At 37.4% G+C, this 12634-nt stretch overlaps 1 protein-coding gene across 3 annotated transcripts in view; it reads right to left on the bottom strand.

Moving 5' to 3' along the window:
• RPAP3 (RNA polymerase II associated protein 3) overlaps window positions 1-12634 on the bottom strand; it is a 33438-nt gene that overhangs the window by 18060 nt on the left and 2744 nt on the right. For all 3 annotated transcript variants that reach the window (XM_026667822.2, XM_087967931.1, XM_026667821.2), the window contains exons 3-4: window positions 10258-10395; window positions 3159-3272 (exon numbers count right to left, since the gene is read on the bottom strand). In XM_026667822.2, coding sequence (XP_026523607.1) covers window positions 3159-3272; window positions 10258-10395 — 252 coding nt within the window. The remainder of the gene's footprint in view (window positions 1-3158; window positions 3273-10257; window positions 10396-12634) is intronic.

Below are 12634 nucleotides of genomic sequence, written 5' to 3' on the forward strand. Positions count from 1 at the left end.
TTATGACATTTCATCTGAATCTCTTTAAGAATTCTTATCTTCAATTAGTAGTATCCAAATAGTTTAAATTGAATGACTGAAATGAATAAAAAACAAAACAATCTTTTATAAAAGAAAGAATAATGCTCATGAAAGATATTTGGTTTGTTACTTTCTCACTGTAATCTAACTCATGGGACACTGTAATCTAACTCATGTTTTATAGATAAAATTCTGGACTAGGTACAGCATTGGAAAAAGACAGAAGGACAATCTATTTCACAATCTATCAATTCTCAATTCTAACTTTTTTAAACGTTAAGATGCATAAGAATTCATATTAGTTGTCAGGCTTTATTCTAACACAGACATGTCAAACACAAGGATCCAGCCCGCGATGTGGTTAGATCTGGCCCTTGGGACAACGAAGGACCAGCCAGCGGCACCTTGGCTCAGCCCAGGCGCTGATCTACAATCGGCCAGAACATGGTCAGCCTTAGATCTGCAGGGCCATCCTGGAGCCAGCTAGGAGCTGCCCCCCCTCCCCTTGGAGGTGCGCATAGGAGGCAGCGAGTACATCTTGCCATGCAGGTTGACTGTGTTTAGAGTGCTTCCTTTTAACCCAGGAAGCCAGCGGTCACCGCCTCCTGTGTGCACACTCGGGGGCAGGGCCGAGATGTTGGTATGGCCCCTAGCTGGCTTCAGGGTGGCCGCGCGGGTCAGATCTAGGGCTGACCATGTTCCAGCCCGGATGGGTGCCACAAGCCTCCATACCTTGCTCGAAGAAAGGAAGGGAGGGAAGGAGGGAGATGGGAACACACAGATTCAATCGTTCATTGCTATGTGTCTCAAAATATGCAGGCAGCTGATAGCCTAAGGAGGTAGGAGTGGGTGACGGGGAAGAAGGGCTTGTATTTTTACCTAATGAGAAATGCAGGAGGGAGGGAGGGAGATTATGAGAGGGAAGGTCTGAGGGAAGTCCTGTCTTAGCACTTAGCCACCAGCAGTCCTGTTGCCCTTTCACCACCCCTTTGCCCCTTTCACTCCTGGTAGTCTCTCATCCTATAGCTGAGGATGCTTTGGTTACAAATGCTTTGGTTACAAGGAGTGGGAGTAGGCCTCCCTCTGACCCACACACTTTGCCCTCCTGCACGCACCATGAGCAACCTGGCCAAGGAGAGTGAGCATAGCAGCAGGAGCCTCGAGAAGGAGGTTAGTGCAGCTGGGCTGTGGGGTGCCAAGGCCCTGGAGCTCAAGCGTTGGGCTGGGTGCTTGCCCTCCACTGCCTAGGCCAGGAGGCCTGCGCCACTGTCTGGGGGTCCCCCGCATGGCCTGAGAGGGACAGCGAGACTCCTCTGGTGGACCAGGGTTTGGCGCTCACCCTGGTTTCCCCTTCGTCTGCTGGAGACAATGCATCCTCCCAGCCCCATCCAGACCACCACAGGTACCCCCAACATGTACAACGTCGCCCTGACCACACCCATCTGGCCCCGAGGTCAACCACAACACTGATGAGGCCCTTAATGAAATAGAGTTTGACACTTCTGTTCTAGCAGATAATCAGATGGCAGTAAAGACATCCATCAGTTTTGATAATTATCTAGATAGATCTAAGAATTAATATTTTTAAAAGAATTTTAAGAACATAAATTTCAGGATCTACAAATCCATGGTAGAAGAAAAACAAAGAAGACATAGATATATAGGAATATTAAATCATGGTCACTATTGCATTGTAATATATTCTAAAGGCATTTTTTTCCCAAAGCATTCTGTAATTTGATTTAGAACACTACTTATTGACAATTTTGAAATTTTATGAAAAAATCATGTTTAATATAGCTGTAGATATAGGCAATCAAATTACAATATGAATAAAATATTATGAAAAACTAAAGAACAGCAAGACATAATCCTGGTTTTACTAAAATCCAAATTTTGGCTTCAAAATTCATATAACTGAACAATATAAGAATTTGAAACTTAAGAGCTAGTTTGGTCTAGTGGTTAAGGCACCAGGCTAGAAAGTGGAAGACTGTGAGTTCAAGTCCCACCTTAGGCATGAAAGCCAGGTAGGTGACTTTGGGCCAGTCACTCTCTCTCAGCCCAATCTACCTCACAGGGCTGTGGAAAAATAGGAAGAAGATATACTGAATATGCCTTGAATTATTTGTACAAATAATAAAGGCATAACATAAAGAAAAAAATCATTCTCAACTAGAGTTTGAGAATACATACTATTATATAGGTTAATTTATCCTGTTAATTTAACCTGTGGTAGACTTTAGAAGAAACCCTCCCATACTACCACCTCTTACAATATTAGACAACACAGTGTCAACAGTAGAGATCTTCAAATTTCTAGGTTCTACTATATCACATGACCCAAAATGGACACCTAACATCAAAAACGTCATCAAAAAAATACAACAAAGAATGTTCTTTCTGCGCCAACTCAGAAAGCTCAAACTGCCCAAGGAGCTGCTGATACAGTTCTACAGAGGAATTATTGTGTCTATCATCTGCACCTCTATAACTGTCTGGTTTGGTTCTGCAACCCACCAGGACAGACACAGACTTCAGAGGATAATTAGGACTGCAGAAAAAACAATTACTACCAACCTGCCTTCAATCGAAGACCTGGTTACTGCACGAGGCAAAAAAAGGGCTGTGAAAATATTTACAGACCCCTCACATCCCGGACATAAACTGTTTCAACTCCTTCCCTCAAAACGATGCCATAGAGCACTGCACACCAGAACAATTAGATACATGAACAGTTTTTTCTCGAACTCCATATCTCTGCTAAACAAATAATTTCCTCAACACTGTTCAACTATTACAAAGTCTGCACTACTATTACTGTCAATCTTCTCATCATTCCTTATCACCCATCCCCTCCCACTTGTGACTGTATGACTGTAATTTTGTCACTTGTACCCTTACGATTTATATTGACTGTTTCCTAGTATGATTTGATTGCTTATTGTATCCTATGACTATCATTAAGTGTTGTACCTTATGATTCTTGACTCTTGATGAATGTATTTTTTCTTTTATGTATACTGAGAGTATTTGCACCAAGACAAATTCCTTGTGTGTCCTATCACACTTGGCCATTCTATTCCTTAATGAGCATTAGAAGAAAAAATGTGGATCATTGAAACATGAAAAATAACCTTTTCTTTCTCAGCAAGAGCTTTTTCTGTATCAATGCGAATTCCATCTTCCTCAGAATCTGACACTGAGTCATGAGTGGTATCTTCCTTATCGAATTCTTCAAGTATCTTATCCTGAAAAGACAAATTTAAATAGATATACAAAGGCAAAACAAATTTAAAGAATGAGTATATAATGTAATAAGGAAGCAATATAAGTAAATGTATGATACATAAAGAGAACCCTGCAGATATATAAAGTCTATATAGTGGCTTGATAGTGAGAAGGGTGTCATGTATATTTAATAATACTGGTACTATATAGAAATATTTGTGGAGGGTGGAGCTGGCGTCCTGGCAGTTGGATTCTCCAAGATCACCGTTGATATCTCAGCTGCTGGTCGGTCCCCATGGACCTAAACCGTCCCGTAGAGACAGTGATTGACAAGGGCACATCCTGTTGTTCCCAGGGACATCGCAAAGTCCCTGGTTGATCCAAGGAAAGCCCTTTTTGCCGGCGGCAGAGAGGCAGCCTCCCAAGCTGCTGAAGCTGAGACAGCTCCGGAACGGAAGAGACTGGAAGAAAGTGTGTCAGTTTGGTGAGATGAACTTTTACTTATTATTTCTTGGAGAGAACACCCTGAAAAAATGAAAGTGGACTAAAAGTGAAGAGGAAAGAGTTTAAGCGGCAGTATTAATTATCAAAGTGAAAGTTTTGTCCTTTTTTCCCCTTTATATTGGAATTTTGAACTTGGCAAGGCTGTTTTACTTTTTAAGCTGGACTGGTACTTTTTAATCTTTTTATTTCTGTTTGTATTTCCTTCTCCTTTTTTTAACAATCCTTTTGAAATTTCTCTTTTGATTAAGACTCTTCTGCTTGATTTAAGATTTATTTCTCTCCCTTTAAAAAAAGGGGGGGGGAGATTCTACTTTTTTCTTTCTTTCTTGTTGTTCTTGGTTGTAGATTGAGGAGGGGGAAGTGAAAGTGAAGGAAAGTAAGTTGCACTGCTGCCCAGAGGCTTGGATACATTGTTTCTTTTTTCCTTTCACTAGTTTGTGTTACAATAAAGGACTCTGAGCTGTGTATTGGAAAAGATAGTTTGTTGATAGCATGGCAGTTTGTTTATTCAGGTGCTCATTTCTGAACAGATAAGTTGGAGTTGAAGTTGAAAGAAAGAAGATTGAAGTGACCTTGAAAAACTCTGAGCTGATTTATCAAAGAGCCTTGGATATTAGACGGCAGAGGCTTGTTTTATATTAGAATTGCTTTTTACCTTTTGCTTCCCTTTCTACCCTCCCTCACTAGTGGGGCTCTTTTTCTCTCTCTCTAGTTGGATTTTAACTTTTTAAACCAGGAACTAGAATGTAAACCTTTTATTTTGGGTGGGTTATTTTGACTATCAAGAGGAACATATTGAATATTTTTCTTTTTTCTTTTTTTCCTTTTTAATTTTTATTTTTTACACCTACCATTGCAAATAATTGGATTAAGGTATACAAGTGCCTGAAGAATACCTTTTTCCTTTTTTTCTTTGGAGTGGCAACTGTTTGCCTTTGTTTTGTTTTTTCTTTTTCCTTTTCCCTCTTTTTTCTTTTTTTCTTTTTTCTCTCTCTTTCTGTACAGATAAGCATTACAAGATGAGTAGAAAGACAACAGCCCCAGCTTCTTCGATACCAACCCCCTCACCATATGGAGGACAACGATCTATACAGACAATATTACAACAGGAAAAAGAGAAAGAGAAGGAAGTGACATTACAGATGATCATGCAAGAAATTCAGAAAATTGACCAAAAAATTGAAAAGACAGATGAAAAAGTGGAAAATATTCAACAGATGATGATGAAATATGAAGACAGATTCAAAAAAATTGAAGAAGATATATAAAGAGATAAGAAAATTGGAGATATTGATATTCGTTTGAGCAATATCGAGAAGGGCAGGGGTGAATCATTAGGATGGGAAATGGACAAATCAGAATTTTACTTAAGATTTCAAAATATAGAAGAAGGGAAAGGCGAAAACCTTGCTGAAATAATGGCAGAAATATTGGCAGAAGCACTGGAAATAACTAAAGAAAAGATGATGGATGGGATGGATGAAGTGTTTCATGTCTACACAAGATATGCAATGAGGAATAGACTACCAAGAGAAGTTCACATCAGATTTACTAAGAAGAGTATTAAGACACAGATACTCCAGGTGGTGAGAGAGAAAACACTAAAATATAAAAATAAAGAAACTGTGGTGCTGAAACAGATACCAAGAAAAGTAAGAGAGATGAGAAGAGAATATTTATTCTTGACTAAAGAGCTACTTAAAAGAGGAGTAAACTACAGATGGTTGATGCCAGAAGGCCTTTTGTTCACTTGGCAGGAACAAAGACACAGAATTGACACAGTTGGAAAAGCTGAGCTATTCTACTTAGAATACTTTAGAGAAAAGGAGGAAGAAGAAAGAAAGGAAGAATCACTAATTGAATTCCAAGAGGAGTCTATAGCAGTAATTGAAAAAGAAAAAGAAGAAGGTGCAGTAGGTGGTGAACCCACAGAACAATGAGAATTGAGATCTACTACAGCAATAAAACCCTCCTATAAAATTTAACATGGATGAAAGAAAATTGATTACGATTAACATAAATGGACTTAATTTGGCTATTAAAAGAAGGAAAGTATTTCACAAATTAGATAAATTAAAATTTGATATAATCTGCTTACAAGAGGTACATATTAAAAAGCAACATGAATATATACTAAAACAAGAAAAATTAGGGAAATTATTCACATCGCTGGCACAATTGAAGAAAAGAGGTGTGGCATTATATATTAAAGAAACAATTTTGGCAGAACTAATTTACACAGATGATGATGGAAGGATTTTGATGGTAGAGATAACGGATAACAGCGTTAAAACACTTTTAATTGCAATTTATGCCCCGAATGATAAACAAGAAGAATTTTATAGGAAATTACAAAAATAACTGATTTGGACTATGTTAATATCTGCATGATGGGTGATCTTAATGGAATAATTAATGACTGGTTGGACTATAAAACACAGAAAACAACAAAGAAAGTTAGAAAGATACTACCAAAATCCTTCCTTTGAATAACAGAAGAATTTAATTTAAAAGATGCATGGAGAGAGAGAAATGCAGAAAGTAAGCAATATACTTTTTATTCAAATAGACACATATCCTGGTCTGGAATAAATATGATATGGATGAAATAAAAACAAGCACATGGGCAGATCATAATCCAGTATCAGTTATTTGGAAAGGATACAAGAAGAGATCCAGATGAATATGATTCTAAAAGAAAAAGACTTTAAACAGAAAATAGAGAAATAACTTGTTTTCTTCTTCAAAGAAAATAGAAAAGAGGATACATCTTTACAGAATCTCTGGGACACGATGAAGGCCTACACAAGAGGCTTGATAATAGATTATACTAGGAGAAGAAACATAAAACAGAAAAAGACATTTAAGACATTAGAGGATGACTATAAAAGACTGGAAAAAGACTTACAAAGTGCCCACAAAAAAGACATTAAAAATAAAATGGATATAATTAAACATAAAATGGGACTAATGGAAAAAGAGGAATTAGCACAAAAAAAATTAAAAGTGTGAAACAGAATTACTTTGAAGATGCAAATAAACCAGGCAGATGGCTAGCTTATAAATTGAGAAAGGAAAGAGAAGCAAGAAGAATTAACCAATTGATAAAGAAAGAAAGACAGGTTTGTTATGGAAATGAGGAGAAGAAAAAATTATACAAGATTACTATGGGAAACTGTATTTTCAAGAGAATATTCAAGAAGAAAAAATCAAGCAATATCTTCAGAAAGCGAATTTACCTCAGATACCCAAAAATATTGAAACAATGTTAGAAGGAAATATAACAATGATGGAACTAACAGAAGCCTTAAAAATACAGAATGCTGAGAAAGCACCAGGTCCAGATGGGTTGCCAGCGGAATTCTATAAGACTTTTCAGGAAATATTGAATTTTCATCTTCTAGAAGTTATGAATGAAGTTATGTTAAAGAAAAGAATACCAAAAACATGGTCAGAAGCGTACATTACACTTATACCGAAGGAAGGTACAGACCTACAGCAAGTTAAAAATTATAGACCTATATCTTTACTGAACTCAGACTATAAAATCTTTGCTTCAATTTTGGCAGAAAGACTAAAAAGATACTTAAATAATTTTATTCATACTGATCAAAATGGATTTCAGCCAAAGAGACAAATCAAAGACAATGTGAGAATCATTTTGAATACTCTGGAATATTATGAAGCACACCCTGAGAAGAATATGGCCTTGCTGTTTTTAGATGCTCAAAAAGCCTTTGACAATGTGAGTTGGCGATTTATTTTACTGCAACTGATACAAATGGGCTTTGGTAAGAAATTTATCCAAGCCATTGAAACAATATATCATGAACAAACTGCAAAGGTGATGGTGAACGGAGAATTAACAGAATCCATAGATATAAGAAAGGCAAGGCTGTCCATTGTCGCCTCTGCTGCTTGTGTTAACATTGGAAGTGTTGAACAGGAATATCAGAGAAGAAAAAGAAATAAAAGGAATGAAATTAAAAAGGAGGAGTATAAATTGCAAGCTTTTGCAGATGACCTGGTATTTATATTAGAAGACCCAATGGAAACAACACCCAAATTAATAGAAAAAATAGAAGAATATGGAAAAGTAGCAGGTCTGAGAATAAATAAAGACAAAACAAAGATATTAACAAAGAATATGTTAACAAGACAAAAGAATTGGAAGAAACTTTAAAAATACAGGTCACGAACAAGGTTAAATACTTTTATATTACACCAAGATGCAGTACCCTAAAGGAAGACAGACTTGATGAAATGGGAAAAATTGCAACTATCATTGATTGGGAGAATATCCACAATTAAGATGAATATACTGCCTAGAGTTTTATATTTATTCCAGACAATTCCTATTCGATTAGGGAAAGAGTTTTTTGAAGATTTAAATAGAATTGTGTTGAAATATATTTGGCAGGGTAAAAAAGCAAGAATAAAATTAAAGCTGTTACAAGATGCAAGAATAAGAGGAGGGTTTGCCTTGCCCAATTGGGAGCTGTATTACCAGGCGACAAGTTTGATGTGGGTAAAGGAATGGATAACACTAAGGAACAGTAGATTATTGACTTTAGAAGGCCACGACTTGCTGCTGGGATGGCATGCCTTTCTCTGGTATAAGGGAACTAAAACACAGGGGTATTTTAGAAGACATTATATTCGTGAGGCATTGTTTTTGAGCTGGGAGAAGATTAAAAGACAATATTATTTAAAAATTCCAACATGGATATCAACTATTAAAGCTTTTTCCTATCCAATAATATATAAAAAGGAACAAACAGTTACATATGGGAAGTTATTGAATGAAAAGGGTGAACTTAAATCTATGCAAACGTTGCAAGAACAAGGTGTAAAAATGAATTGTTTTTCTTATTTGCAAATACAATCTAGGTTTGATAAAGACTCCAAGGCAGAAGGTATTTATGATAAGTTGACTGACTTAGATAAAATTTTGATAGGTACTGATGAAAAGGTAATTAAAAAACTTTATGGATATCTATTAGAATTTAAATTGGAGGAGGAGCAAGTTAAAGAAACAATGATTGCTTGGGGGAAAAATTTTGGATATGGAATTGATTTGGAAAAATGGCAAAAATTGTGGTCTCAAAATTATAAAATGACAATGTCAACTGCATATAAAGAAAATTTGCATAAGATGTTTTACAGATGGCATCTACCCCCGACGAGACTTGCGGGAATGTTTAAGAATAAATCGGATAAATGCTGGAAATGTCATCAGATAACTGGTTCATATTACCATATGTGGTGGACATGTTCAGACGCAAAGAAATATTGGACTAAAATCCACACATAGTTGGAAAAAATGATAAAACAGCACATAGAGTTTAAACCAGAGATCTTTTTATTGGGAGTCATACCAGACATATATAATAAAGAAATGAAATATTTGATTGTAAATGTCTTAACAGCATCTAGAATTGTATTTGCGAAGAACTGGAAAAATGACAAAATACCTATGCAGAAGGAAGTTATCAAAACAATTATGGACTGTGCTGAAATGAGTAAACTGACATTTGAAATTAGAAAACAAGAAGATAAGCAATTTTATATGATATGGGATTTGTTTTATCAATGGTTGGATAAAAAGGCATGGTAATGTAATAGACTAGATAATTTTGTGATAGAAATCTAATAGATTGATATAAAACATAATCCAGATATACATAACCACTGGTTGAAAGTATAACATAAATTTTAAGATAAAATGTGGAACATCTCGTATAAAATGATGGAATAAATAGTTTAGTCATGGATGATTAATAATTGATAAATATATAAACATATGTTAATTTGACAATGTGAAGATTGGTATAAATTGTGAGTAAATGACTACAAAGTATAGCACAAAAAATACGTAACCAACCGACACACTGTATGTATATAAAATGGAAGAGGATTTTATGTTTTTATGTTTTTGTATGTGTGTTTGTGTTTAAAAATAAAAAACTTTATCTAAAAAAAAGAGAAGTATTTGTATCAATGGCAAAATCATAACCTTTCTATACTATTTCCAACTATTCCATCAAACTCTTTCCTAATGAACGAAATAAATTTCTTCATAACTTCTAGAAGTAATCATCTTCCTGTGTCTGACATTTTTTACGTTAAAAGTGTGAGTGTGGTGTGTATAATATTATTGTCATATTAATATAGCGCTTTTCATGAAAGCATCAAGGTTATGTGCAACAGATATAAATAAAACCATTCCCCAAACTTTAAAGTAGTGTTTATGCATTAAAACAAAATTAATGCATGCTACATAATATTGTCAACTATACTTTTTATAAAAAAAACATTTTCTTTTTTTGATTTTGGATATCAGTTTTAATGAAGTACTACAACACATAAGACTGGTATCTTCAGTGTTGTCACCAACATATATATAACATAAAAACTAATAATTTATAGTTGTGTGTATAAATGTCACAAAATCTTGCCTAACATTTTGATAAACCTATTTAATAAAAAATATTCTCATACCACATCCAGCTTCGCCCAAGCCTCGTAATCGTAAGATTTTATCTTGTTTTTTTCGTTTTTCTCACTTGTTTGTTTTGAGACTGTTTTAACTTTGCTCTTCTTTTTTTTGTAAGCTTCATTCCGAATTGGAGGTAAATCCTAATAACAGAAAATATAGCAGTATACTTTCAGAAAACTTCTGACAATATATAACATCCATTTATAAAACAGGAATGCAGCAGTGTAAAATCAATGCTAGCTTTTTTTTCTAAAAGACAACGGTCGAAAACATTAGCCACTGGAAAGTGTTCTCCGTGGGGAAAACCATAAAGACCTCCAAACACTTCAACAGAATATTGCAAACTGATTGAATACAAAATGGTAGAACTTGAATAAACAGAGGTACAGAATCAAGATCACGTTAAATATTACTACTGCTTTATAAAACCCAAGTAAGACCACACCTGGAATACTGCAACCAATTTTGGTCACCATACTAAAAAAAGATGTTAAGACTTTGGAAAAAGTTTAGAGAAGAGCAACTAAGATGATCAAAGGCCTGGAGACTAAAACATATGAAGAATGGCTGCAGGATTTGGGTTTGGCTAGTCTAAAGAAAAAAAGAATTAGGTGATAGCGGTATTCCAGTACTTGAGGGGCTGCCACAAAGAAGAGGGGGGTCAAATTATTCTCCAAACTATTAGAGGGCAGGACAAGAAACAATGATTGGAAACTAACCAAAGAGAGAAGTAACCTTGAACTAAGGAGAAACTTCCTAATTAACCAGTGGAACAACTGGCCTCCAGAAATCGTGGGTTCTCTATGACTGGAAGTTTTTAAGAAGTGTCTAAACAGTTACTTATTATAAATAGTATAGGTTCTCCTGCTTCAGCAGGGGGCTGGAATAGATGACCTCCAAGGTCCCTTTCAGCTGATTCATTCTAATTCTAACAGGGTGTGGGAGAGCTCCCCACCTTCAGAAGAATGAAATATTTTGGGGAATATTAAAAAGGCAGGATAGAATATTTCCCCTAAAGGAGAAATGGAAAAAAATCTTAAGGGAGGCAGAAATCAGCCCATTTCCTTGCCCCAAGCAGAAACTGAGGAGGCCAGCTTATAAAAATGCAGATTTGGTGATTCATTCAGAAAGACTGGGTCAGGAGAAACTTCAGATGAATTACACAATAAGCAACACAATCAAGCCAAAGGTCGACAAAATTAGCTCAGACACTAAGGATTTTGTTGTCGGACAGTAGTGAGGAGGTTGGGGAAGAACCCGGGACATTCCTGGAAGCTGAGGAAGGCTCGGATGAGGGGTCTGTGTCAGAGGCTGATGGGGCCAGGGCAGGCTGGCAGTCATCAGCTGCCTTCGGGCTCTGACAGCAGTGAGACAGGGGAGCTTCTGGAACCGGTTCCCAGCTTGCGCATGCGCAGAGCTGCCAAAAGGAAAGCACAATTAAGAACTCGGGGTTAATGTGGAAGTAAGGCCACAGGTGGACAATGAATGGCCCCTCCAATCTGGATTAAAAGAGAAGGGAAGGGGGAGGGAACTTTTGTAGGAAACAACTCTCTTGCTTCTTCGTTCCAGCCTCGTGAGGATTTGTCTGTATAACCCAGCCCTTCCCTGCTAGCACTGAGTGTGGAACTTTTAGATGATCTCTGGCGGGAGCGGGATGGGGGTAGTGCATTCATCCTTGCTCTACTTGACCTCTCAGCGGCTTTTGATACCATTGACCATGGGATTCTCCTGGGACGGCTTCGGGGGATGGGAGTGGGAGGCCTTCTGCTGTCTTGGTTCACTTCCTTCCTCTGCGGCCGCTCTCAGTCAGTGTTGATAGGAGGGGAGAGATCCAACCCTCTCCCACTGCTTTATGGGGTTCCACAGGACTCGGTACTCTCTCCGCTCCTGTTCAACATTTATATGGAACCGCTGGGTAAGATCATCCATCACCATGGACTGAGGTATCACCAATATGCTGATGATACTCAGCAGTATGTCTTGGCCCGTGGTGAGTTAAGTGTTGCTGTGTCCTCCCTCTCACAATGCCTGGAGGCTGTTAGGGGCTGGATGGGGAGCAACGAGTTGAAACTAAACCCTTGCAAGACTGAGTGGCTCTGGGTCTGGGGTTCATTGGTTCAGGGAGAATTACCACCTATAGTCTTGGGTGGCACTACCCCAGACTCTGTGCGTAATCTAGGGGTTTTCCTGGACTCATGACTCCTGTTCGAAGAGCAGGTGGTAGTCATGGCCAGGAGGGCCTTTGTGCAACTGCAGGTTGGGCACCAGTTACACCCTTTCCTGGATCAGCGGTCCATACTCACAGTCACTCATGCCCTGGGCACCTTCCATCTTGATTATTGCAACGCACCCTACATGGGGCTGCCCTTGAAGAGCATC

The sequence above is a fragment of the Notechis scutatus genome, chromosome 6, assembly GCF_049901735.1.
Source record: "Notechis scutatus isolate UNSWTSFEM ecotype Mainland chromosome 6, rNotScu1.2, whole genome shotgun sequence".
Lineage (NCBI taxonomy): Eukaryota > Metazoa > Chordata > Lepidosauria > Squamata > Elapidae > Notechis > Notechis scutatus.